Source organism: Ascaphus truei, chromosome 15, assembly GCF_040206685.1.
Source record: "Ascaphus truei isolate aAscTru1 chromosome 15, aAscTru1.hap1, whole genome shotgun sequence".
Taxonomy (NCBI): domain Eukaryota; kingdom Metazoa; phylum Chordata; class Amphibia; order Anura; family Ascaphidae; genus Ascaphus; species Ascaphus truei.
This window is the reverse complement of record NC_134497.1, coordinates 2,487,233-2,512,330: the sequence shown is the minus strand read 5'-3', so window position 1 is coordinate 2,512,330 and position 25,098 is coordinate 2,487,233. Positions and strand designations below refer to the sequence as shown.

The following is a 25,098-nucleotide window of genomic DNA, read 5'->3' as shown; positions in this document are numbered from 1 at the left end:
TGAGGGCCGCCTCTTCACCAATGAGCATTGGTGGGCCACACGCGGCCCTTGTAGGCTCGACATGCAGCCGTCTCTCCCCCGTGCAGAGGGAGTGGAGATGTTGCTGGTGTGGATCGTTGCTTGTATATCATGTTGCTCTCCACTGCTCTAGAGGGTGATGGGGCCTTGGCTATTCGATGTGATCCGTACTCACCTGGAAGCTTCCTGTGCTGGCCGCTGCTGGATACAGGATCAAACGCTTGATGGATCGTTTGGTCTGACCTGGCATTGGCTGTCCATATATATCAACAAAAAGTATGTCAGACATAGAGATCACTGTATTTTTGTTTCAGAATTAAAACCATTGGTATTCTTTCCCGTGCAGATTTAACAAGAAGCCAAAGAGAGGTATACAGTATCTACAAGAGCAGGAAATGCTGGGGCCCACACCCCAGGATATTGCACAGTTTCTACACCAAGAAGATCGCCTGGATTTTGTAAGTTTCTTTTTTTGTTCTATTTCCATCTCCCTCCTTCCTTCTCATAGGGTTTCCCCCCTCACTACTTATATTAGCCAGGCCACCAAATATACATTTCCGTACCAGTAAGAACAATCGCTAATGTGACTTCTTATGAACAAATGTGCAACTGCATTAGACCGGTGAAACAATCGACTTCAAGTTTTCTTGGTGCCGGGGGCTAAAGGGACTTGGGGATATGCAAGGGGCCTTGCATACCCCCAACAATTGCCCCCATTAACTCTGTGGAGACACGATTTGTTTTTTTTTGTGCTTACATATAGATCACAAATAAAACTTTTGGAGATCCAGAATATAACTTTAAAATATTGTTGGAATGTATTTATTTTTGCTATTGGAGTTTTATTAAAATTGAAGTTCACAAAAAGTGTAATAAATACACTTTCACAATACAGAATAAGTAAACACTGCTTGGTAAAGAGAAAACGCCTTTTTATGTTCCAACATAGAAGAAACTATTGGTCAACTATGAAATAATTGACGAGATAAAAATGGCGGCGAACATTCCAAACCTAAGAGAAGCTGCCCTGTTATTACCGTGCGCATGGGACTTCCAGGCAGACATGTTTGAAACAAGTTAAAAAAAACTAAACCCTCAGCGCTCGGGTCAAACTGTGGTGTGAGATCATATCACTGGTGGGGAAGGTTTGGGAATAGAGGATGTCTGCCCCCCCATTGCTAACCGCTTTATCTCGGTTTTTGGTTTTGCAGACCCAGATAGGGGAGTTTTTGGGAGAGAACAATCGATTTAACAGGGAAGTGATGTACTCGTATGTGGACCAGCTGGATTTCTGCGACCGAGACTTTGTGTCCGCTCTGCGCACTTTCCTGGAAGCGTTCCGCCTGCCTGGAGAAGCCCAGAAAATTGACAGACTCATGGAGAAATTTGCAGCGCGATATCTAGAGTGTAACCAAGGGTAATGTCCCAGAATTCTCTGCTGCGGAATGGGTGGGGCTCTGACGCATTAAACAATGGTGGGAGCGGGACTCTGGCTGTACAAGCACGGTGACGCCTCACGAGGGAGAAGCCACTGAGGCCATCAAACCCCCGCCTTTAATAAATACATTAAATGTACTTACAGGTGTCCGATTTGGTATCAGGACCCCAGATGAGACCCCTTAAACTTGTCACTGGTCCTGGGAGGGATTGACATTTTAAATATGGCCATTGTTTAAAGCAGGGGAGCTCAACTCCAGTCTTCAAGACCCCGCCCCTCCAACAGGTCAGGTTTTAAGGATATTTCAGCTTCAGCACCGGTGGGTTTGTCAGTGGCTCAGACTTTGACTGAGCCTCTGAGCCACCTGTGCTGAAGTTTGGATATCATTAAAACATGTCCTGTTGGGGGGGTCTTGAGGACTGAAGTTGAGCACCGCTGGTCTAAAGCAGGGTTTTTAAATGCGCGCGCTTTTAAAACTCCTTGTGGTTTCTTCAGACTATGCATTACATCTGCAGCTTTGACTTGATTTCCGTACCTGCGGTAGAACGTTCAGATTGAGGACACCTGCTGCCATGTTTCCTGCCATGAAATGCATTTCTATCACATCTTTTTCTTTTGTAGACAAACCCTGTTTGCTTGCGCTGACACTGCCTATGTCTTGGCATATTCTATTATAATGTTGACAACGGACCTGCACAGTCCCCAGGTAAGTTTTCCAGAGCGATTATACACCGCTGTCTGCTGTATGAGGTTTACACTGGCGGATCCGACTGCTGATTCTGCTTCTTCTTTTGTGTTTTTATAAGGTAAAGAATAAAATGACCAAAGAGCAATATATAAAAATGAACAGAGGAATCAACGACAGCAAAGATCTGCCAGAGGAATACCTGTCGTCAATATTTGAAGAAATCGAAGGGAAGAAAATTGCAGTGAAGGAGACCAAGGAGTATACCATTGCAACCAAATCTACAAAGCCAAGTAAGCGGCCCAGTCCCAGAGAACGTGGTGTCTGTGTGACAGATGCACTACTATCTCTAATGTCGTGTCTGTGTTACAGATGCACTACTATCTCTAATGTCGTGTCTGTGTTACAGATGCACTACTATCTCTAATGTGGTGTCTGTGTTACAGATGCACTACTATCTCTAATGTCGTGTCTGTGTTACAGATGCACTACTATCTCTAATGTCGTGTCTGTGTTACAGATGCACTACTATCTCTAACGTGGTGTCTGTGTTACAGATGCACTACTATCTCTAACGTGGTGTCTGTGTTACAGATGCACTACTATCTCTAACGTCGTGTCTGTGTTACAGATGCACTACTATCTCTAACGTGGTGTCTGTGTTACAGATGCACTACTATCTCTAACGTGGTGTCTGTGTTACAGATGCACTACTATCTCTAATGTCGTGTCTGTGCTACAGATGCACTACTATCTCTAATGTCGTGTCTGTGCTACAGATGCACTACTATCTCTAATGTCGTGTCTGTGCTACAGATGCACTACTATCTCTAATGTCGTGTCTGCTACAGATGCACTACTATCTCTAATGTCGTGTCTGTGCTACAGATGCACTACTATCTCTAATGTCGTGTCTGTGCTACAGATGCACTACTATCTCTAATGTCGTGTCTGTGCTACAGATGCACTACTATCTCTAATGTCGTGTCTGTGCTACAGATGCACTACTAAGGCCCCGCTCTCAGAGTCAGCGCACCCGCACTGCTGACAGGCGGTGCGCTGAGATACACAGACCGCGATATGCGGTCTGTAGGGAGCGGGAGCCGGAGGGGGAGGTGGGCGTGTGGTGGGCGGTTTGACAGGGAGGGGGGGCGTGGCTTGAGCGGAGGGACCCGCTACTCCCCCCCCCCCTCCCTCCACGGACTCGGGCTGGAGCTGGAAAGTAAGTTTAAACACACACACACGCAGGCACTCATTCATACACACACGCGCACACACACAGGCAGGCACTCACGCACTCATACACACACACACACACACACACACACAGACAGAGGCAGGCACTCACGCACTCGGGCACACACAGACAGGCACGCACGCACGCACGCACGCACTCGGGCACACACAGACAGGCACGCACGCACGCACTCAGACACACACACAGACAGGCACTCACCTGCTTTCACTCCACACTCCTCCCCGCTCCCCGAAGCCTCTCCTCCTCCCGAAGCCTCCCCTCCCCATTGGCTCACAGCCACACACGTCACGCGTCAACGCTAGGAAACACCATTCTCTGGTGTCTCCAGCGGCTGACGCGCCACAGTGTGTAGTCAGCTGTGCAGCCAGGGGGGACCGGGACCGGCTCGCGAGGATTCCCCTGCTGGTGGGGAACTCGCTACATTGCCGCCCGCGCCAACGAGCGCAGCGGGACCGAGGCCTAATGTCGTGTCTGTGCTACAGATGCACTACTATCTCTAACAGCAGTGACAGGATCAGGACGATCCGTCTCTTCTTACAATCACACACACTGATAATTACAGAGTTAGTACATGGGTTCTCAACTCCAGTCCTCAAGAGCCACCAACAGGTCAGGTTTTCAAGATATCCCTGCTTCAGCAGAGGTGGCTGTCATGATTGAGTCACCTATGCTGAAGCAGGGATACCCCTAATACCTGACCTGTTGGAGGCCCTTGAGGACTGGAGTTGGCCACCCCTGCTTTAGTATTTCTGGTAACACATCCATCATCGGCGCGCGGCGCAGAGTCCCGGCGCGCGGCGCAGAGTCCCGGCGCGCGGCGCAGAGTCCCGGCGCGCTGCGCAGAGTCCCGGCGCGCTGCACGTTGGTTTTACCCTGCTCGTTTCTTTACAGGTGTTCCCACTGAGAAGCAGAGGAGGTTATTGTACAACATGGAGATGGAACAAATGGCTAAGACGGCCAAAGCCCTTATGGAAGCCGTTAGCCATGCAAAAGCTCCATTTACCAGTGCCACACATCTGGACCATGTGCGACCCATGTTTAAAGTAAGCACAGTACGGCACTGACCTTCAACTCAGGACTTTTTTTGCGTTTTAATTTATTTTATCCATGTCTGTTGAATTAGTTTTTTTTTCTTTTTTTTTTTTCCTTCTGCATTTAAATTTTGTGTGAAGGGAACCAAGCCGCCGTGCGCTATATTTCCACCAAGCGTCGCTGAGCTGTAAGGCAGGGGTGCTCAACGCCAGTCCTCAAGTCCCCCCCCACCCCCCATACAGGTCAGGTTTCCAGGATATCCCTACTTCAGCGCAGGTGGCTCAGTCCAAGGCTGAGCCTCTGATTGAGCCACCTGTAATGAAGCAGTGATATCATGGAAACCAGACCTGTTGGGGGGGGGGGGGGGTTGAGAGTTGAGCAAACCTGCTTTAAGGCACCTAACAGCCCTAGGATTATATGCCTTTTAAAATGTATTTTCCAGCTCGTGTGGACACCGCTGCTAGCTGCGTATAGCATTGGGCTTCAGGACTGTGATGATAATGAGGTGGCCAATCTGTGTTTGGAAGGGATACGCTGTGCTATCCGAGTAGCTAGCATTTTTGCCATGCAGGTCAGTACTTTTTTGTTTGTTTTTTCCCTGTTTTTTTTCTAAATAGTAACCTTCCATTATTTATCGCTGTGATTAGAAATATGTTTAGCACTACCAGGCTCTACAGTCCCCTGTGCCTCTATATATCTCAACTCTGGTCTCTCGTGCATCTTTGTACCTTTTACCTCTAAAGCCCTGTCAGGTGTTGAACCTCTCTCACTCCTCTCTCCTTACCTGTGCAACGCTCTGCCGCTCAGTATTCATCAAGCGCCTTCACTTTCCACATTCAAAGCCCAGCTGCATGTTCACCTCTTAAAGGAGCAATAGGATTAAATCGGGGGGTCTCCGGCGTGGAACCCCATTTATTTCAGGTCCGGGGACCCCCTTCCTCTTGAGATACCAGCACCCCCTACGGAGGTCTGTATCTCGGGAAGCAGGGGGTCCCCAGAGCTGACTAATGGGGTTCAGCTCCGGAGACTCCCTGCTTCAACCCAATATAAAAAAATGCGTCTCTTGGCCTGCCTCTTTAAAAGAAGCATTTAATTAATCGTTCAACGCCTCCACTACTGACAGCAGGTGCCCGTGGCCTCCCTGACTGCACTTTATTTCTTTTTATGCACTTTTACTCCTATATCCGTAGGTCTCCCAACAAAATCACTTGGATTGTAAGCTCTTTGGGACAGGGTCTCCTTCAGCCTTATGTTGTCACTTACCTGCTGCACTTATGCCCATTGGTTTGAAATATACTTACCTCCTATTGTAGTGCTGTAAGGCGCTGCGTACACTGTTGGTGCCGTGTAAATAAAATCATTTATAGCCCTTGCACAATGAAGCCGAGTATATGTAGTAATACCGAGTACTCGCAGCTTGCCATCCTCTCGGAGACTTTCTTTTAGGTAATTAGTGAAGCTCCTTTTGTATGGGGCAGAGATGCTCGTCACTAAGCTTCATTAAAGTAGCCCCAGTATAATGTTTTAGGGTCAACTGACCCTTCATTTTAAGCTGCCAGAGGGACTCCCACTCAATGTGTTGCTGGCCCCTTTGCTTGTGAAAGGGTTTTTCATTTCATATTGAAGTTGTTGCCCACCTGACCAGTTTTTATGCCATGTTCCTAACATTTTCTTTATTAGTTTGCTTGGCTCCTAACTTTACAGTTAAACACTGAACTTGCATTTTGATGTTGAACTAGGCGAGCGGTGCTCAACTCCAGTCCTCAAGACCCCTCCAACTGGACAGGTTTTAAGGATATCCCTGCTTCAGTACAGGTGGCTCAATAGACTGAGCCACCTGTGCTGACCCTAGGATATCCTTAAAACCTGACCTGTTGGGTGGGTCTTGAGGACTGGCGTTGAGCACCACTGAACTAGACTGTCCAACTGGTGTGTGCCATTTTTGTTCTGGTTTAGCTTGAAAGAGATGCATACGTCCAAGCTCTCGCTCGCTTCTCGTTGCTGACCGCTAGTTCCAGTATTACCGAAATGAAGCAGAAAAACATAGACACCATCAAGACCCTCATCACCGTGGCTCATACTGACGGCAACTACCTCGGCAATTCCTGGCATGAGGTACCTTTCTGTAATCCCGATAGATATTGGTTAAGACAGGGATTCTCAACTCCAGTCCACAAGTATCTCTCCCCCCCTCCCCCAACACCCCCTCCCCGCCCCCCCCAACAGATCAGGTTTTCAGGATATCCCATTGCCATCACAGGTGGTTCAATCAGTGGTTCAGTTGAGGGATATCCTCATTCTGACCTGTTGGGTGGGCAGGGGGGATCTTGAGGACCGGAGTTGAGATGAGACACTTTGTGTAGGAGGCAGTTGAACCCTGGCACACAGTGGCAGATGAGAAAATACTGATGTTATTGCAGGCAGTCCAAGTTTTAGATCAAGGGAGCGATTTAAAGCTCAGATGCACAGTAACTGAACTACAAAGCGCTTTATTGGATCCTTTGTAGTCTGTACTTTGCACAAACATAAAAATTCACAGATGGTGTCACAAACTTTATGGACTATAAAAATATATATATGTTTAAAATAAGATCAATGTTGTATTCTGTGCAGTTTCATGTACCATGTGTTTTCATGCTTTTTCATTAAAACACATTAGTTCACGGAGAATTGGGTGAGCCCACTTAATCTTGCAGCCCAGTGTATATTGTGCACTTAAAGAGCGAGAATTATAATGCTTTTTATTTTACTAGGTGCTCCAATTCCTGTGTGTACCATCTTTACCCAATATGTTACACCACCTGAATGCTTATACTGCTAATGTGTAAAACAGATTGTATGCTTTGTGTATACATGTGAGCAGGGCCGGTGTGATGGCGGTACCATTGGTGTGATGGCGGTACCATTGGTGTGATGGCGGTACCATTGGTGTGATGGCGGTACCATCGGTGTGATGGCGGTACCATCGGTGTGACTGCACCTAGCCCCGTGCTTACAGTGGGCCCCGTGCTCTTCCCCCAACAACATTTGTCCTGATTGCCGGGGAGAGCACGCAAGGCCTCTGCAAGTGCCGGCATCTTCTCCTGCTATCATGTGACGACACTTCGCCATGACAACACGACGTAGCAGGAGAAGATGCCGACTCCGGGAAAGGTAAGAATCCCTGCCATACTGCGCCGGGCCCGCCAGACTCCCAGCCTGGCCGGCGTGACGCGAGGATAAACCTTTACAAATAGTATAAAAGAGATGACTTTTTCCTAAATGTTGACTTAATTCAGATATATTTTATTTTAGTAAACAGTTTGGATATTGTCCTGATCCTTTCTTTGATTCATTTTAGATCTTGAAGTGCATCAGCCAGTTGGAACTTGCACAGCTAATTGGTACAGGTGTTAAAACACGTTACATCTCTGGGACTGGACGTGAGCGAGAAGGAAGTATCAAGAGCTACACATCTGGGGGAGAAGAATTCATGGGTTTGGGATTAGGTGAGACAAAACCCTGGACCTGACCCATTAAAGGGGTAATCCCTCCTAGGACCAAAGTGAACTAATTCCACAAACATATTTCAAATGTCTCCACTTGGTAGTTTGGTGTCTTTTTTTACCGAGGATGGTGCTGCTGGTAGCATCCCCTCCAGGGGAAACAAAATTGAAGTTTTTTTAAAAATCTCCCGAATCACGTGGACCAATGGGAAGCTGCAACGTCATTCGTCGTGGCTTTCTTTTAGGCCCGCGTGACGCGTGGGATTGAAACGGCTAGGAAGTCCCGGTGGCTCCTTCTCCAGTATATATCTCTGAGCTGAAACGAATGCAGTTCGGCTCCGGAGACCCCCTGCTTCCTATGCTAAAGTGGGGTTCCTGGGAGCGACTGCTCCTTTTTAAATACATTCTCAAATGAGACATGGGAAGGGTTTGATTGTCACTGTGGGATCAGCGAGCGCTTGTACAGCCAGAGACCCCCACTCCCCATCTCCCCTTATCTTTATTGGCTCTCTGATAAGGACAGGGGGGGAAAGAAAACATGTGATTGACAAACCCTTCCCCGTCCAGAGGCCCCAAAGAAATGCCACTGGCCGGCTATCTGGGATTGCCCCTTTAATCAGAAGGAAATTGTCAAACTTGAAACAATATGTTTTTTTGTTTTTTTTTAAAGCCAAATAGACTGTTAAATTATTTGTTTTAACATCACAGTTTCCTGGCCATGTACGTGGAATTGCACCTTTATCAGCCATATGGGGCAGCTGTACACTGCAATGTTAAGTTGGCCTCTCTGGCAGTTCTCTTGGGACATTACCACAGTCTATTAAATGCTTGGGTACTCTTTACTAGATTTATTTTATTGGTTTTCCATTACTAAAGCGTGCACCACGTATGCTACTTCCAACATCAAGACTTCTTCACATGACAGAGTTTTTAGAGGAAGTATTATGAGAGAGGCGATAGTCTGGAGACAGTAAAGAGGGGATAACACGGGACAGTTCCCATGCTTTTACTGATTTATAATGTTTCACGTAAAAATGTGCTTGGATGTCCCGCTGCTGAACTGTTCTTGCAATAAACTGCAGATTGCACGGTGTAGGAAACTGGTTCTGACTTTTACCACATACTGTTCTCTGGTGTGTATATACAACTGGTTGCATCTTGTAACCTTCGCCTGACAACTTAAATTGTTTGCAAGTTGGGACTGTGAATCTGTAACAATAACTACATGGATTTTATCTTTAGCATTTTTCGGCCATTTATGACATTCGGTCACTACAGACTGTCCACAATGTGTGTCTGGGCTATATAACCCTTTGCAATACACTGCTCTCATAGACATTGTATATATTCTCTTTTACACACGTTTTGTTGGTGTGATAGACACGGTATATGTTCTCTTGTACACACGTTTGTTGGTGTGATAGACACGGTATATATTCTCTTTTACACACGTTTTGTTGGTGTGATAGAGACGGTATATGTTCTCTTGTAGGTACATTTGTTGGTGTGATGGACACGGTATATGTTCTCTTGTAGGTACATTTGTTGGTGTGATGGATACGGTATATGTTCTCTTGTAGGTACATTTGTTGGTGTGATGGATACGGTATATGTTCTCTTGTACACACGTTTGTTGGTGTGATGGATACGGTATATGTTCTCTTGTACACACGTTTGTTGGTGTGATGGATACGGTATATGTTCTTTTGTACACACGTTTGTTGGTGTGATGGATACGGTATATGTTCTCTTGTACACACGTTTGTTGGTGTGATGGACACGGTATATGTTCTCTTGTAGGTACATTTGTTGGTGGAGGAGTCGATAAGAAGCAGATGGCCAGCATTCAGGAATCTGTCGGCGAAACCAGCTCGCAGAGTGTCGTAGTTGCTGTGGACAGGTAGGTTCATGGAGACCCTTATGGGACCTTGGGGTATCTGTTTAACCACCTGAGAGAAGACCAGAGAGTAGCACAGTTTGCTGCATTATCTGATACAGCGTTTCAGTGAGTTAAGACTCTGATAACGACATTGTGCTTGAATCAGGGGACCCGGGTTCAATTCCCGGTGTCAGCTCCTTGTGGCCTTGCACACGTCACTTATATCTCCCTGTGCCTCAGGCACCAAAATCATAGATTGTAAGCTCTGCGGGGCAGGCACCGTGTCTAATATGATTTAAAGTTAACAAAATAAGGCGCAAACAAATAAAATTGATATTTTGCGAGCAGACTCGGATGCAGCCTAAACGCCTGCGGTAACCCAGACCGCAAAATACACGTATACTGCAGCTCCGTGGAACATGATCCTCCAACGTGGCTCCTTCTGGGCTTTCTTTTCTACGTGAGGTTTTCAAGGACGAGCCACGTGGGAAGACCACGTTCCATGGAGCTGGAGTATAAGTGATATCCGTGTCTATCTATATTCACTGGGTTTATTGCACGGTTATATTCACATTAATTTCACGCCACGAACACCAGTTAGTTTAGTTTACTGTGTGTAACATCCCTAGGTGCTGCGTACCGCGCGCTGTACTGTGATTGTGACGCACTGTGTGTCCCGTTGGGAGAAAAGCGCTATATGGAATAAGTCATTAACTTTCTTATGAAACATAATAAAAAGGAATGAAGTGAGATTTCCTAGGAGAATGCCAAATATTAAAATGTCTTTAATGGAATAATGAATAGTGGAGTATGTGTTTGCCTTAACCCCTTCACTGTCACGCTGTTTCTGGCCCCTCTTGGCGCGTAGGGGTTAAATCATCCAAAAAACTTCATGGCTCATTCATATTAAAAGGATGATGCCGATTTTGGTTTCATATGTACGTTTAGATATTGGACTGCTTAGTTGGCCAATGGAAGGTTTTACATTTCAGTCCCTAAAAGTTGATGAGCAATAATATTATGATGAGATAAATAACTAATTGCTTTTTAGATCGTCGCAGCATAAATATGCACGTTTAAAGGGGGGGTATTTACTAAACTCCAGTACAGGTGAATGCACCGGGTACCACGTTATCTGGGATTTATGTAACCCAGGGAGTGCTCAACTCCAGTCCTCAAGGGCCACCAACAGGTCAGGTTTTCAGGATGTCCCAGCTTCAGCAAAGGTGGCTCAATCAGTCGCTGCTTCAGCACAGACGGCTCAGTCTACGATTGAGCCTCTGATTGAGCTGAAGCTGGGATATTCTGAAAATCTGACCTGTTGGTGGCCCTTTAGGACTGGTGTTGACTGTCCCTGGGATAACCCGTGCTGGGGGTCAGTGAGTTCAGCGTCCCTGGGATAACCCGTGCTGGGGGTCAGTGAGTTCAGCGTCCCTGGGATAACCCGTGCTGGGGGTCAGTGAGTTCAGCGTCCCTGGGATAACCCGTGCTGGGGGTCAGTGAGTTCAGCGTCCCTGGGATAACCCGTGCTGGGGGTCAGTGAGTTCAGCGTCCCTGGGATAACCCGTGCTGGGGGTCAGTGAGTTGGGCGTCCCTGGGATAACCCGTGCTGGGGGTCAGTGAGTTGTGACCCTGGGATAACCCGTGCTGGGGGTCAGTGAGTTCAGCGTCCCTGGGATAACCCGTGCTGGGGGTCAGTGAGTTCAGCGTCCCTGGGATAACCCGTGCTGGGGGTCAGTGAGTTCAGCGTCCCTGGGATAACCCGTGCTGGGGGTCAGTGAGTTCAGCGTCCCTGGGATAACCCGTGCTGGGGGTCAGTGAGTTGAGCGTCCCTGGGATAACCCGTGCTGGGGGTCAGTGAGTTGTGTCCCTGGGATAACCCGTGCTGGGGGTCAGTGAGTTGAGCGTCCCTGGGATAACCCGTGCTGGGGGTCAGTGAGTTGAGCGTCCCTGGGATAACCTGTGCTGGGGGTCAGTGAGTTGTGTCCCTGGGATAACCCGTGCTGGGGGTCAGTGAGTTCAGCGTCCCTGGGATAACCTGTGCTGGGGGTCAGTGAGTTCAGCGTCCCTGGGATAACCCGTGCTGGGGGTCAGTGAGCTGAGCGACCCTGGGATAACCTGTGCTGGGGGTCAGTGAGTTGTGTCCCTGGGATAACCCGTGCTGGGGGTCAGTGAGTTCAGCGTCCCTGGGATAACCCGTGCTGGGGGTCAGTGAGTTCAGCGTCCCTGGGATAACCCGTGCTGGGGGTCAGTGAGTTCAGCGTCCCTGGGATAACCCGTGCTGGGGGTCAGTGAGTTCAGCGTCCCTGGGATAACCCGTGCTGGGGGTCAGTGAGTTCAGCGTCCCTGGGATAACCCGTGCTGGGGGTCAGTGAGTTCAGCGTCCCTGGGATAACCCGTGCTGGGGGTCAGTGAGTTGAGTGTCCCTGGGATAACCCGTGCTGGGGGTCAGTGAGTTCAGCGTCCCTGGGATAACCCGTGCTGGGGGTCAGTGAGTTGAGCGTCCCTGGGATAACCTGTGCTGGGGGTCAGTGAGTTCAGCGTCCCTGGGATAACCCGTGCTGGGGGTCAGTGAGTTCAGCGTCCCTGGGATAACCCGTGCTGGGGGTCAGTGAGTTCAGCGTCCCTGGGATAACCCGTGCTGGGGGTCAGTGAGTTGAGCGTCCCTGGGATAATCCGTGCTGGGGGTCAGTGAGTTCAGCGTCCCTGGGATAACCCGTGCTGGGGGTCAGTGAGTTGAGCGTCCCTGGGATAACCTGTGCTGGGGGTCAGTGAGTTCAGCGTCCCTGGGATAACCCGTGCTGGGGGTCAGTGAGTTCAGCGTCCCTGGGATAACCCGTGCTGGGGGTCAGTGAGTTGAGCGTCCCTGGGATAACCCGTGCTGGGGGTCAGTGAGTTCAGCGTCCCTGGGATAACCCGTGCTGGGGGTCAGTGAGTTGAGCGTCCCTGGGATAACCCGTGCTGGGGGTCAGTGAGTTGAGCGTCCCTGGGATAACCCGTGCTGGGGGTCAGTGAGTTCAGCGTCCCTGGGATAACCCGTGCTGGGGGTCAGTGAGTTGAGCGTCCCTGGGATAACCTGTGCTGGGGGTCAGTGAGTTCAGCGTCCCTGGGATAACCCGTGCTGGGGGTCAGTGAATCTCCCCTCAGTATTTATCTGTTTATTTCGCAGGATATTTACTGGATCAACCAGGCTGGACGGAAATGCCATCGGTATGTGTACAATATTTAAGTATATGGACTAAATCAAGGCAAATGTGCCGTTCTAGGGGAACAAAACGGCACTGAAAATATATCGCACAAAAAATCCCAATAAAATCAGTGGCGTTTCTTTGTGATGTATCTCGGGCAGTTTTTTTTTTTTACTCAAGATTGCCCAACTTTCCCCCTGATTCGTAGAGGTCCTGAAATGAATTGTTCCAATCGGAGACCTTCCTCTTATTTCTCATCCAGTTGACTTTGTCCGGTGGCTGTGCGCAGTTTCTATGGACGAGCTTGCGTCGTCGCATCATCCGCGCATGTTCAGCTTGCAGAAGATTGTAGAGATCTCTTACTACAACATGAATCGAATCCGGTTGCAGTGGTCAAGAATATGGCAAGTGATCGGAGACCACTTCAACAAGGTGCTTGCTCCCCCTGCCCCGGAGCTCCCATTGTTTCCTCTTATCACTGCTTTCTTGTGTCCTGTGCATACAGTATCAGACTAGATATGCACTCTGTATCTTTCACATTAACAATGAGTCCTTCTTGTTGTGCATGGGAATACCATTTGTAAACACAGAGTTTTATAGGTTCCAGAAAGAGATTTAGTTCAGAGAACCAACACTGATTTGCTTTTATTGTCTTAATTATTGATGGAAGAGCCCAGGTCCGTTCAGTCTGTGGAGCATTTCAGGTTCTGAATGAAGGAGACCACTTTATTACGCTAATTCTAGAGCAATACATTACAGGACCGTATTTACTAAAGTGGTTCTGAGCCATAAGACACGTGTACGGGCTGTAAGGTGCCTGCGGGCGCTGGAAGGTAGCAACACTGTTTAGTAAATAAGGCTCTACATGTCTGTTTGGAAAAATAAATCTTTGGAAACGTGTTTGACAAATTAAGCCTGAAAATGTACAAGTAAAAAAAAAAAAAGACGAGATGATGTGGAAATACCACAATATGTTTTCACAAACCCACTTGTGTTGTACCAGGTTGGCTGCAATCCCAATGAAGATGTGGCTATCTTTGCGGTCGATTCTCTCCGACAACTCTCCATGAAGTTCCTTGAAAAGGATGAGTTGGCCAACTTCCGCTTCCAAAAGGATTTCTTAAGGCCCTTTGAACACATTATGAAGAAAAACAGGTGTGCAGGTTTAGGTGGGTTACCTTCTATGTATCCAGGTACGTAAGAATTCACGGTTTAACATCTGTTCTTGTGTTTGTATAATTGAAGATCGCCCACGATTCGCGATATGGTAATACGTTGTATTGCGCAGATGGTAAACACCCAGGCTGGTAACATTCGCTCAGGGTGGAAGAATATTTTTGCAGTGTTTTACCAAGCAGCCTCGGACAACAATGGGAATATCGTGGAGCTGACTTTCCAAACCGTTGGCCATATTGTTAGTGAGTATCTTCTTCATTTATTATACCGTTGTCGCAGAATTGATAATTTCAGTGACTTTCTCCACCATGAGGAAACAGTTGGATCATTGCCGACCTACTGTTTCTTTGCAGACTGAGAGATCATGCTTGACCTTTCCCATATCGGATTTAATGCGATGGGAGGGTCAGACGTGACTGAGCATAAGTTCCTTCTGATGATCTATGTTTTAAGTAATATTGTTTGTACCGCCAAACCTTTCGGTTTTGGACTGGCTGTAATGGTGCTGTCTTTCAACAGTGAGACAGCCACAGACCCGATCTGTGATGGGCTTAAGTCCATTGGTTGCCAGTTTCTGCAACGGGCCTTGATCACGTGCATCTAAAACTAGGATTACCACAGTGATGCTTTGAACAACGCAGTCTGATTTAAAGGGTTCCATAGTTACATTGCAAAACTGTCACATGCCTCCAAGTAAAATGCAAAGTTGTATTTAATAGTGTGGTTATTAATTGGGTTCAGATGTAGCAAGGGTTATTGCACTGGTTCATAATGCACAATATCTCTGATTCTCCATAGGATTCAATAGCCGTGATAACATAGAAAATAATGTAATCCCCTCTCCCCTCCCAGCAAATGTATTTCAGCATCACTTCCCTGCAGCCATCGACTCCTTTCAGGATGCGGTGAAATGTTTGTCTGAATTTGCCTGCAATGCTGCTTTCCCGGATACCAGCATGGAAGCAATACGGCTCATACGTTATTGTGCAAAGTACGTCTCCGAAAAGCCACAGGTATGTAGTGCATTTTATTTCCTCAATTTCTTATAGAAATATTGAATAATACTCTTAGATGGGGTGGGCAACTCCTGTCTTCAAAGGCCACCAACCGGTCAGGTTTCAGGATATCCCTGCTTCAGCACAGGTTGCTCAGTCTTTAACTGAGCAACTGATTGAGCCACCTGTGCTGAAGTAGGGGAATATACTTATAAACTCAATAAAAATGGTATTAAGAGTTGAATAATACAAAAATTAAAAAACAGCCACTATAAATCATATCTAACACTACAGAAATTATTTATTTAAAAAAAAACAATAATATATATGTATGTATGTATGTATGTATGTGTCACCTGTTTTTGCTACTTTAATCCCCACAACCTCCCTTTCCGCTCAATATGTTTCAGGCTCTGCGGGAATACACCAGCGATGATATGACCGTAGCACCTGGTGACCGGGTCTGGGTCAGAGGCTGGTTTCCTGTTTTATTTGAGCTTTCATGTATTATTAACCGGTGCAAACTAGATGTGCGAACAAGGTAAGCGAAGCAGTTTGATCTTATTGGGTTAAATATAGGAGGTGCAGTCTGCACCAGCAGATACAGAAATGCATTGCTCACCTCTTGCATCGCTTACCTTACTTCTTGCATCCTGTAACTGTATTGTTCTCTCGCTCGGTTTGTCCCAGAGGTCTCACTGTGATGTTTGAAATTATGAAAAGTTATGGACAGACCTTTGAAAACCATTGGTGGCACGACCTTTTCCGGATTGTTTTCAGAATTTTTGACAACATGAAACTTCCTGAGCAGCAGACGGAGGTGAGACGCGCACATAGCAGGACATAGAACAGGCATTAAAATAGGGTTCTGCCCAAACACTGATTAATACCAGCCATGTCCCTGTGAAATGCCCTTATGTCACTGAATGGGTTAATAACTTGATCAGTGGTCAGTCGGAAATGCCTAACTGAGTGCTTCTTTATCCAGTGCCATGTTTACATCACTGTGTAAATTGTCCATCTGAACCGCCACATTCTCATCCACGGAGCTGGGGGAACAAGCCACCAGATATTGTACTCCGCCTAGGTGCAGCCTGTAAACATAACTGCTACCAGTCTGCAGTGCTGAAGTCCGACCATAAAGGGGTCAGCTGTCCAGCGGCATGCAGAACTTCTCATGCCCATTTCTACTGAAAGTAGCCAAACTAGAGGATCATCGCCTTGTAATTCACACATTTATCCAACATTTGCTGTTCTGATATCTAATCTGCAATGATGACTCAACTCGGTTTTCTAATTTAGAAGTCACATCCGGTGTTCTATTTTTGTTTCAGAAGTCTGAATGGATGACGACTACGTGTAACCATGCACTTTATGCGATTTGTGATGTATTTACACAGTTCTATGAAGCATTAAATAGCGTTCTTCTTTCTGATATCTTCACACAGTTACATTGGTGTGTAAAACAAGGTATGTGTGTACTTGTATAACACTCAAATATGCAGGTACTTCTTATGAAGATAAATTGTTTCTGCAGTAAACCCAATATTGTATATTTGTATATCAAACTGGGGTTTAGTAAGAAACAAGCCTACAACAGGAAACTCAATACAAACGTTACGTTTAGCGAATTAATTCAACTGGGGCGTTCAGTCCCTACATAAAGTATATACAGTAAATAGTTTTTTGTGTGCGTACCATAATTCGCATGCGGCTCATTGACGCCTGTGGTTTTCTTTGGCATTACAGATAATGAGCAGCTGGCACGATCGGGTACCAATTGTTTAGAAAACCTGGTTATCCTAAATGGAGAAAAATTTAGCCCTGAGGTTTGGGATCAGACATGTAATTGTATGCTGGAAATCTTCAGAACCACCATTCCCAGTGTGTAAGTTTCAGGGAACCAGGATCTTTCTGGCTCAGATTTTCTTCTTATATTGCTTACATTAGTTGGAGTTTGTCAGTGTTTGCATCTTCATTGCACCGTTCTTGAATGTTCTGCACTGTAAGCTCTGTTGGTTTGTGCTGAAAACCAGGGGTGCTCAACTTTAGTTTTCAAGCCCCCCAACAGGTCAGGTTTTCAGGATATCCCAGCTTCAGCAGAGGTGGCTCAGTCAAGGACTCAGCCTCTGATCGAGCCACCTGTACTGAAGCTGGGACTGTTCGAGCCACTTGCGCTGAAGCAGGGATATCTTAAGAACCTGGCCTGTTTGAGGGGGTGGGGGGGCGGGCTTGAGGACTGGAGTTGAGCACCCCTGCTGTAACCCTTTTAAATGTTTGTAGTAACCAGGTCTGAATTTGTATTTTTCAGTTTATTAACTTGGAGACCATCTGGGAGGGAGGAGGAAACTTCAGAGAAACGTTACGTAAGTAATTTATCTATAATATACCGAGGTGTTCATACTAACGGCTTGTGGTAAGTTGACAAGTGTTAGGACACTTAATAGTGCATATTGCAGGTCTCAAACCATTCACATACTGGCTTAGTTTATAATGTCCCTCCCAAAGACTTTGTTACATAATTAAAATTAGACCAATGAGATGCTAGCTGGACACAAACACACCACTTGAAGTCTTCTGGATGTGATGAAGTCTGGATAATGGTTTATTCCAGGGGCGCGCAAACTATTTGAGCTGCTCCCCCAGTGCTCGCACACCCCTTACTTCTTTTGCCGGGGTCTTGTGACGTCACATCGCCGCGTTGCCATGGTAACCGGTGTCAAATGACACCGTGGGGTCGTGCCGTCACATTACTCCGCAGCGTCATTTGACGCCGCATTGCCATGGCGACATGTCACACCAAGCCTCTGAATCCCGGTAAGTCACCTGACATTTAATTTAAATGGCTTGGGGAAGAGCGCGGGGCTCCTGCAACCAGTTTGCGCACCCCTGTTTTTTTAATCTCTTGTGTGATCGCCATCACCAAAATACTATGAATTGGTCCTACCTGTGCCGGAGAATAATTCAGACCTTTTTTAAATGGGACTAATCTCTTCTCCAGCACAGGGAAGGACCGCACATGCAATAGGGGCTTCTTTTTCCCACCTGCTAATAATAATAATAATGATAATTCCCTTTTTGGAGCCTGCCGTGCAGACGGGATGAGTAAAATATTCCTTCCACGATATCACAAAGAGGCGACTAAGTGAAAAAGTCTCAAGTACAATTATGTGTGTTAGAAATGGAAGGTGATGCATACATTAGATCAGTGGTGCTCAACTCCAGTCCTCACCCCCGCCCCCCTCACCCCCACCAACAGGTCTGGTTTTCAGCATATCCTAACTTCGGCACAGGTGGCTCAATCAGAGGCTCAACTATGCTGTAGCTGGGACTGATTGAGCCACCTGTGCTGAAGCAGGGTTGTCCTTAAAACCTGACGTGGAGAAGCTTGAGAACTGGAGTTGAGCACCCCTGCATTAGATTGTCAATTGTTGCATCTCGGGACTTTATTTTAAGTTTTATGGTCCGTAAAGTGGCAAAAATCCTCTACTGTACGAAGCAAGTGTGAACATGTGGATGACGTGAAAAAACTGAGTATTTTATCTTTGTTGAAGATGCAAAGTTGAACAGTTCTGATATCTATAAATATAAGGGATATATTCTGTAATGCCACATGCAGTGCAGCATCTAGCTGCTGTAGGACAAGTTACAGCAGGACAATCCCAGTTAGAACATGGTAGGATAAGAGTCGTCAAACAATAGTTCCCACCTGCTAATGAAATCTTGTTTCGGAACTCTCGTTGTCCTGACACTAAGCACCATTGTCATCATAGCTGTGTAGCACCAACGACAAAAAGCTCCAGTGCTACATCCAACTAGACCAATGATATAGTTATATAGTTGTAGGCACAGCAGTGTTGGGACCAGAGAGGCCGTACCGTGAAGTGGTTTTAGGCTTAAAATACTTTGACCAAATAATTGAACTTAATGACCTTTGCTTATGAGAAGCTATACCGATAAGCAGTGCTCGACAAACCCGGTCGCCCACTCGCCAGGTGCGAACGGAAATTGGCCCGTGGCCAGCTACTTTTCCCCCCTGCTCTGCGCAAATTTTAAAAAAATTAAAAAAAAAAAATAACAAAAAAAATATCCTCCTGGCTGATTGGCCAATTGGTCGTGACGCGGAATGGAGCCCTTCTCTGCAGGGGTAATGGCTTCTCCTCGCGCGCGCGGTCCGTCTCCGTCTCCTGCCCGCGCTTCCCTCCTCATCCCCTCCAGTCTCCGCTCCTGTCGGGCAAGAGATGACAGCAGGGGATTTCTCCCCCCATCTCCCCCCCCCCCCCCCCTGCCCCGCTTGCCCTCCGGTTCTGCTCCTGTCCCTGTGGCTGCTCGCGCGGGGCAGGAGATGACAGTGGGCGATGTTCCCCCGTCCCGGTTGCCCTACGGTCCCCGCTTTCCCCCAGTGCCAGTGGCTGCTCCCGATGCCAGCAGGGGTGTTCCCCTCGGTCCCCGTGGCTGTCTCCGCTTCCCCACCCCCCCACAAATTTAAAAAAATAAATAAATAACAAAACAAAATATTTTCCTGGCTGATTGGCCGTGACGCGGTCGTGACGCGGAATGGAGCCCTTCTCTGCAGGGGTAAGTAATGGCTGCTCCTCGCGTGCGCGGTCCCTGTCTCCTGCTCGCGCTTCCCTTCTCATCCCCTCAGTCTCCGCTCCTGTCCCCGTGGCTGCTCGCGCGGGGCAGGAGATGACGGCAGGGGATTTCCCCCCCACCCACTCCCCCGTCCCGCTTGTCCTCCGGTTCCGCTCCTGTCCCGCTCCTGTCCCCGTGGCTGCTCGCGTGGGGCAGGAGATGACAGCGGGGAATGTTCCCCCCCCCAAACCTGCTTCCCCTTTGGTCTCCGCTCCTGTCCCCGTGGCTGCTCGCGCGGGGCAGGGGATTTCCCCCCCCTGTCCCGCTTGCCCTCCGGTTCCACAGAGTGTGTGTGTATGAGAGTGTGTGTGTGTATGTATGAGAGAGAGTGGTGTGTGTGTGTGTGTGTGTGTGTGTGTGTGTGTGTGTGTGTGTGTGTGTGTGTGTGTGTGTGTGTGTGTGTGTGTGTGTGTGTGTGTGTGTGTGTGTGTGAACGTGTAGGACACCAAAGGTACCCCCCACCCCACCCAGTCAGTCATCCCCCCACCCCACCCAGTCAGTCATCCCCCCACCCCACCCAGTCATCACCCCACCCAGTCAGTCATCCCCCCACCCAGTCAGTCATCCCCCCACCCCACTCAGTCAGTCATCCCCCCATCCCACCCAGTCAGTCATCCCCCCATCCCACCCAGTCATCCCCCCATCCCACCCAGTCAGTCATCCCCCCACCCCACCCAGTCAGTCATACTCCCCCCCACCCAGTCAGTCATACTCCCCCCCACCCAGTCAGTCATACCCCCCCAGTCAGTCATACCCCCCCACCCAGTAAGTCATACCCCCCCCCACCCAGTCAGTCATACCCCCTCAGTCAGTCATACCCCCCACCCAGTCAGTCATACCCCCCCACCCAGTCAGTCATACCCCCCCAACCAGTCAGTCATAACCCCCCCCACCCAGTCAGTCATACCCCCCACCCAGTCAGTCATACCCCGCCCACCCAGTCAATCATACCCCCCCCACCAAGTCAAACATACCCCCCCACCCAGTCAGTCATACCCCCCCAGTCAGTCATACCCCCCCACCCAGTAAGTCATACCCCCCCCACCCAGTCAGTCATACCCCCTCAGTCAGTCATACCCCCCACCCAGTCAGTCATACCCCCCACCCAGTCAGTCATACCCCCCCACCCAGTAAGTCATACCCCCCCCACCCAGTCAGTCATACCCCCTCAGTCAGTCATACCCCCCACCCAGTCAGTCATACCCCCCACCCAGTCAGTCATACCCCCCCACCCAGTCAGTCATACCCCCCCACCCAGTCAGTCATAACCCCCCCACCCAGTCAGTCATACCCCCCACCCAGTCATACCCCCCCACCCAGTCAATCATACCCCCCCCCACCAAGTCAAACATACCCCCCCACCCAGTCAGTCATAACCCCCCCCACCCAGTCAGTCATAACCCCCCCACCCAGTCAGTCATACCCCCACCCAGTCATACCCCCCCACCCAGTCAATCATACCCCCCCCCACCAAGTCAAACATACCCCCCCACCCAGTCAGTCATAACCCCCCCCACCCAGTCAGTCATAACCCCCCCACCCAGTCAGTCAGTCATACCCCCCCACCCAGTCAGTCACCCCCCACCCAGTCAGTCATCCCACCCCCCTGCCCAGTCACCCCACCCAGTCAGACAGTCAGTAATCCCCACCCAGTCAGTCAGTAATCCCCACCCAATCACCCACCCAGTCACCCCACCCAATCACCCACCCAGTCACCCCACCCAATCACCCACCCAGTCACCCCACCCAATCACCCACCCAGTCACCCCATCACCCCACCCAGTCACCCCATCACCCCACCCAGTCACCCCATCACCCCACCCAGTCTCCCATCACCCCACCCAGTCACCCCATCCCCCCACAGTCACCCTCTCTCCGTCTCTCACCCTCTCTCTCTCCCTCTGTCTCTCCCTCTCTCTCTCCCTCTCACCCTCTCTCCCTCTCTCTCACCCTCTCTCCGTCTCTCTCTCACCCTCTCTCGGTCTCTCTCTCACCCTCTCTCCGTCCTCTCTCACCCTCTCTCCGTCTCTCTCTCACCCTCTCTCCGTCTCTCTCTCACCCTCTCTCCGTCTCTCTCTCACCCTCTCTCCGTCTCTCTCTCACCCTCTCTCCGTCTCTCTCTCACCCTCTCTCCGTCTCTCTCTCACCCTCTCTCTCTCTCTCTGTCTCACCCTCTCTCTGTCTCACCCTCTCTCTGTCTCACCCTCTCTCTGTCTCACCCTCTCTCTGTCTCACCCTCTCTCTGTCTCACCCTCTCTCTGTCTCAAAATCTGGATCTGGATATTTTATTTACCCTGTATATCTTAACTGCCTATACTACACCGAAATAACCTATACTGCTTTCTTCCAGATCTGACTCAAGCTTCACACAGAAGACATTGGAATCCCCCGTAACCCAGAAGACACATAGGGAACACATCCCCTCCAATGTATAACATTGTGGGAATGAGGTACCTGGACATTGAGGGTCTGCGGATCAGGTAAGATCCCAGGTGGGATTGCTGCTTTAAACATTCTGAAGCGGGGGCATCCAGGCACTAGTTAAGGGGTGCAGGAAACTAGTCATTCACATCTGGCTTTTTTTTCTAGATTCGACATTTATACACACACATACACACACACAAAACAAGGACTAATTGTAGTATAATGTAATACAATAAATAAACTTATGTCAAAAACGAATGTTCTTACTAGAAATGTATTAAATTTATTTCATTTATGGGTTTTTTTAAATGCGGGGCTGGGGGCGGGATTAGAGGCGGGGTTGGGGGCGGGACTAGAGGCGGGACTAGGTGGCGAGTAGATTTTTTGGTTCGGCGAGTAGATTTTTGGGTGATTTGTCAAGCACTGCCGATAAGTATATAACTATATAATATGTCATATTTGATGTAGCACTGGGGATTCTTGTCTTTTGTTCTATACATGAGGTCACACTCCTTGTAGTGCTCTTTTTGACACAATACTCTTTGTGACACTATATATGATCTTGTGGATTTGGTTTCTAGGCTTACAGGGGCTGTATGCATCATACCTCTGTGCTCAGGACATACTTGAAACCGAGAGAACTCTGAATGTAATACTTCCTGGTAAAACATTTTTTTTAAATAAAAATATGTGGACTCATAGTTTTCTCTACGCCACGTGTCATCACAGGATCTAGATATCGATCACCAGTCCGTGAGCAGTATGGATAGAAATCCTTCAGAGAGAGCGCACAGTCAGCTGTCCAATACGACAGAGGAAAACTGGAAAGGAAAATCACACGAGAGTAAGTCCTTCATTACACACACACCACACACACACCACACACACACACACACACACACACACCACACACACCACACTGACACACACACACTCACACTGACACACACTCACACTGACACACACACACACACACACACTCACTGACACACACACACTCACTGACACACACACACTCACTGACACACACTCACTGACACACACTCACTGACACACACACACACACACACACGTGTTCCCCTACTTCTGAGCTCTCGCCTCTTTCACTCAATCATTTTTTTAGATAAGCATGTCAACTTTTGACACAAATGCTCAAGACTCTGTATTTCGATCTTCCTTTAACGTTGAGCAGAATAGTGGCGATGTTTAGAAAAACATTCATATTTGATGTGTTTTTAATGCCTATACAAATATGAAGCAGCTTATTTGTAGTGTTTATCGGCCATTTCACAGGTAAAAGCAGCCAAGTATTGGATTCCATGTTTTCAAGCATAGAAGACCATTTGTTTTTATTGACATCGTATTAATGTGACTCGATTTGTTGTATCTTGTTGGTAACGAGCTGCTGCATATTGTGCTGTTCTATTGGGTATAACAGTAATGTTTGTGATTGCCTAATTGTTAGAGGAACAAAGCATGGTAGCCCTAACAGAATCCTAACGTTTGAAGCTGGACTCAAAGTATATCTAAAATTAATATTTGGCAGTTTTGCCCTTCAACCCCACCTCCTTTACTTAGCCGTGGGGTCTCCTGGAGCGGATCCATGGTCTCCTGACCATGTCCATGGGGACAGGTTCTCTTCGGCAGCAAATCGAACGTTGTGTCTCATCGGAATTTGATGTTGCAACTTTATATTGATCAACCAGCGGCCATATTTTAACTTTTTTCATAAAATAAAAAATATTCAGACTATATACTGTGTTTTGGAGACTAGTGGGTCCATGGAGGCCGGGGGGGGGGGGGAGACCTCAGATTAGCTCCGGCAGCCCCCCAGTTCTTTTAAGATAAATAATTTTGGGTGGGGGTTTCTGGTTTAAATCTTACGGCTCTTTTAGTGTACATGGGGTCCAGCGAGCTTCACAAGTGTCTCGAATGTGGGTACTATCTATTAACATGGCGTCATTGGACCAGAGCTATGGGCATGCTGCCTTTTCATAGCCTGGAAATAGGACAGCGCAGGATTATACTGTATACCAGGATTCTCATTTCTTTCAGGGGGTTTGTAGAAATCTTGTTCCTTACATTGGCACAGTTCTCCTCTGAGAAGAGGTCTCGTGGATTTAGGACACAGGGTGCTGGTTGCAATGTTGGTCCCAGAAAGAGTAACATGCTTTGGGCTTTGAGGGCTTTTAACAGTCCAACATATCAGTCATACAAGGTAGACTTATACATACGTTTTTGAGACTGCCGAGGCCTCGGTCTTCAACTGATGTGAAGAAGAGATCTCTTCAGTCTCAAAAGTTTATTTACAAGAGCATCTTGAGCTAAGAGTGGAACCTGCCCCAGTTAGGTACAGATTTTAATGCGTCTCATAATATTGTGCCGACTTTGTCCTACCCGAACTGCTCTTATAACCGCGCCACAAAATGGAGGAAAGTTGGAGCAAACCACCATGATACTTAAGCAGTGAGGCGCGCAGTCCATGTTTTTGCAGCATTGCCTCACTTTGTGACACTTGCTACATATCCTCCTTCTCCCAACTTGGTTGAACCAACCAAATATTATTTTACAGATTTCTCCTGTTGCCTCAATGTAAAACTAATTTCATGCTTCAGTTTCCCTTTAATTCACGGTCTAGATTTTAATGATTTATTTTTATATTCCATTAACCTGTGAATTTGTGTTTAGGAATGGCAGACCAGAAACTGTTTGCTGGACTGCTCATTAAGTGCGTGGTGCAGCTCGAGTTAATACAGACTATAGACAACATCGTTTTTTACCCCGCTACAAGCAAGAAAGAAGACGCTGAGCACTTAGCAGCAGCGCAGGTAAGTACGTCGCTGCGTCTCCTGCCAGTGGCCTGCAATGCGATCATGTTGGAAATA

General features: G+C 47.9%; 1 protein-coding gene across 1 annotated transcript in view; it reads left to right on the top strand.

Moving 5' to 3' along the window:
- ARFGEF2 (ARF guanine nucleotide exchange factor 2) overlaps positions 1 to 25,098 on the top strand; it is a 66,557-nt gene that overhangs the window by 32,761 nt on the left and 8,698 nt on the right. Inside the window, exons 15-35 of the mRNA XM_075571277.1 lie at positions 365 to 476; positions 1,230 to 1,435; positions 2,078 to 2,162; positions 2,263 to 2,434; positions 4,291 to 4,442; positions 4,874 to 5,002; positions 6,388 to 6,546; positions 7,772 to 7,919; positions 9,717 to 9,816; positions 12,965 to 13,005; positions 13,246 to 13,415; positions 13,987 to 14,138; positions 14,229 to 14,401; positions 15,012 to 15,172; positions 15,565 to 15,695; positions 15,845 to 15,974; positions 16,489 to 16,624; positions 16,904 to 17,042; positions 17,466 to 17,520; positions 22,943 to 23,057; positions 24,902 to 25,041. Of these exons, the coding sequence (XP_075427392.1) occupies positions 365 to 476; positions 1,230 to 1,435; positions 2,078 to 2,162; positions 2,263 to 2,434; positions 4,291 to 4,442; positions 4,874 to 5,002; positions 6,388 to 6,546; positions 7,772 to 7,919; positions 9,717 to 9,816; positions 12,965 to 13,005; positions 13,246 to 13,415; positions 13,987 to 14,138; positions 14,229 to 14,401; positions 15,012 to 15,172; positions 15,565 to 15,695; positions 15,845 to 15,974; positions 16,489 to 16,624; positions 16,904 to 17,042; positions 17,466 to 17,520; positions 22,943 to 23,057; positions 24,902 to 25,041 (2,806 nt within the window). The remainder of the gene's footprint in view (positions 1 to 364; positions 477 to 1,229; positions 1,436 to 2,077; positions 2,163 to 2,262; positions 2,435 to 4,290; positions 4,443 to 4,873; positions 5,003 to 6,387; positions 6,547 to 7,771; positions 7,920 to 9,716; positions 9,817 to 12,964; positions 13,006 to 13,245; positions 13,416 to 13,986; positions 14,139 to 14,228; positions 14,402 to 15,011; positions 15,173 to 15,564; positions 15,696 to 15,844; positions 15,975 to 16,488; positions 16,625 to 16,903; positions 17,043 to 17,465; positions 17,521 to 22,942; positions 23,058 to 24,901; positions 25,042 to 25,098) is intronic.